The 2,900-nt window shown below is 44.6% G+C and overlaps 1 protein-coding gene across 1 annotated transcript; it reads right to left on the reverse strand.

Moving 5' to 3' along the window:
* Nucleotides 1–7: 7 nt before the first annotated feature.
* LOC107134661 (olfactory receptor 2A14-like) lies at nucleotides 8–899 on the reverse strand (the record flags this gene model as incomplete). Its single annotated transcript, XM_015476735.1, has 1 exon — nucleotides 8–899. A coding segment is annotated over exon 1 (892 nt), but the record flags the coding sequence as incomplete, so codon positions are not given.
* Between the last annotated feature and the right edge of the window lie 2,001 nt (nucleotides 900–2,900).

Genomic DNA, 2,900 nt, shown 5'->3' on the forward strand with positions numbered 1-2,900 from the left:
AGGGCACCCTTGACCTCTGCGTTCCTCAGGCTGTAGATCAGGGGGTTCAGCATGGGGTTGAAAAGGCTATAGAATAGGGAGAGGATCTTCTGCTGCTCCTCAGGGTGGCGGGACTGGGGGGCCATGTACATGACGATGGCGCTGCCAAAGAAGAGCCCCACCACACAGAGGTGGGAGGAGCAGGTGGAGAAGGCCTTTCTGCGGCCCTCCCCTGACTGGATCCTCAGGATGGCCAGCAGGATGCGCGTGTAGGACACCAGCACGCAGCACAGGGGCCCCACCAGGATGAACACGCAGGCTGCAAAGATGCAGAGTTGGTTGAGCCTGGTGTCGGCACAGGCCAGCTTGAGGACAGACAGGATCTCACAGAAGAAGTGGTTGATCTCGTGAGGCCCACAGAAGGGCAGCCTCAGGATGAGGACTAGATGGACCAGGGACAGTAGAGAGCTAAACATCCAGGAAGCAGCAGCAAGGATGGTGCACACTCTCCAGCTCATGATGACGGCGTAATGTAGGGGGTGACAGATGGCCACATACCGATCATAAGACATTGCTACCAAAATCAGGCACTCTGTAGCAGCAAAAGCCAAGTACAGGAATGTCTGCATGAGACATGGAACAAAGGAGATGGTTCTTCTTTGGTTCACAAGGTTTGCCAGCATATTAGGGACATTGTTAGAAGCATAGGACATGTCAACTATGGCCAGATGAGAGAGGAAGAAGCACATGGGTGTGTGCAGCCTGGGGTCCAGACAGATAATCCCAAGGACGATCCCATTCCCCAGCAGGGTGAAGGTGTAGAAGACAGAGAAAAGTCCACAGAGGAAACACTGCAGTGCCGGATCCACCTGGAATCCCAGCAGAGTGACTTGTGTGATCCATGTCTGGTTGCCTCCCATGCTCTTCCAGCAGAGAGGAGACCTGGACCAGGACAGTTGGTCAGAGCTGTGGAGCAAAGATGCAAGGTAGTTAGTGGATGTCACAGAGGGAGCGTTTGGAAATGGATCACTTAGGATGAATTTGCTCTCATTTATTTTCAGATATGTTCCAGAAAATTACTTGGTTTGATCATAAAAATGAGAGAGGAAAAAAAAAAACATTGCATCAGTGGAATAATAAGAAAAAAATAATATTTGCTTTCCTTTTCTTCTTCTCTAATTTTTTTTTTTCTGTGCTGTGGAATGAGCGCAGAGCTCATGCATGCTAGGCAAATGCTCCATTGCTAAGCCACATCACTGCCCCAAATCTTAGTATAGATGACGAAATACAGTTAAAATAGTATAGGATCTACTGTCATATACTCTATATAGGTGGATACATACACTCACATGCACACATATGATGTTTTAGAGAATTCACATATTCTGGTTTCCTTTTCACAGTGGGAGTCATGATTACTAATGTCATTTGAAATGGGGTGATTCTGAAAAAATGCTGCCCTAGGAGTATTTCATTCCTGGGTCAAGATGTGAGGTGATGGGACACATGTGTCCTCTGCTGTTCATACACCTGCCCACTGCCCCACTTACCTTCTCAACATGCTTTCTACCCACTAACTTCAGATTTGAAGTCCCTTCTGAATAACTTCTCAGTTTTGTAGTTTCTTGACAACTTCCTGAGTCCTCCTTTTCAGCAGCTCTCTGGAAGCTCCTGTTGGTACTTTTCTGTTGTTGTTGCTCGTCTCCAGTGTCTGTGGTTTTATTTTGAAAGTTTTAACTTACTTCGTCATCAGCACTTGATCCTGAAATTTGGGCATAAGTGAAAGAATTCTCTGGCCATGTGTAAAGGATTCATTATATATCTTAAGTACCGTTAGATGCCACATGATGATGGTTTGGTCAACGTTGGACTTACTGTGGTTCCATAGGATCATATCACCTAGTGAAGGGAATACTCTTTTGAGTTTGTGAAGTGTAGACTTTCCAATGGTTCCACAACAATGAGGACATCCAAGGATTTATTGCTTAGACTGTGTCCTTGTCACTATGTGACTCAGGACTACAGTCAACAAGATGACCCCTCCAAGTCCTCCTGAAGGAGAGCACTGACACATGGAAGACAAGTTTCATTTCCAGTGGTTACACTGTGCCATGATAGCCACACAGGCACTGCATCCTGTTTGTTTTTTCTTTTCCCAGTTATAATTTAGTGTAGTGCCAAATCTCAGAGCTTATCTCATTTACTAGTGTAGTGCCAAGATATTGTCCTCAATATCTTCCCGGCTGGGGCAACTCCGGTTGCCATCGATTCCTCCTGCAACTTCTTCTCTTTGCCTGTTACCATGCTATTAGCCTATTGCTGTTCAGACAGACCCCGAGCCAGCTGGACTCTCTGGTCACTTCTTTCCAGAAAGCCCTTCTTGGGAGAGCCCTAGGTCTGTCCAGTCTTTGCTGACTCTTTACACTCTACTCTCTTCACAATCTTTTCTAGAAACAACCCGAGATCTCTATTTTAAAATCATGGTAATGTTTCAAATCAAAAGAATATTTTAAACATTCAATATTTTTTTCTTTTATAACCTCATTTGCAGGTAAATGGATGGAGTTAGAGAAGATAATGCTAAGTAAAGTTAGCGAAATCCAAAATAAACAAATGCCAAATGTTTTCTTTGATGTAAGGAGGCTGATTCCTAGTGGGGTAGGGAGAGGGAGCATGGGAGGAATAGACCAACTCTAGATAGGGCAGAGGGGTGGGAGGGGAAGGGAGGAGGCATGGGGTAATTAATGATGGTTGAATGTGATGATCATTATTAGCCAAAGAACATGTATGAAGACACGACTTGATGTGAATATAGTATGTATGCAACCAGAGATGTGAAAAGTTGTGCTTCTATATGTGAAATAAGAATTGTAATGCATTCTGCTTTTATATATAAATAAAAAAGAAAGAAATTCTGTTAC

This window comes from Marmota marmota, unplaced genomic scaffold (genome assembly GCF_001458135.2).
Source record: "Marmota marmota marmota unplaced genomic scaffold, marMar, whole genome shotgun sequence".
NCBI lineage: Eukaryota > Metazoa > Chordata > Mammalia > Rodentia > Sciuridae > Marmota > Marmota marmota.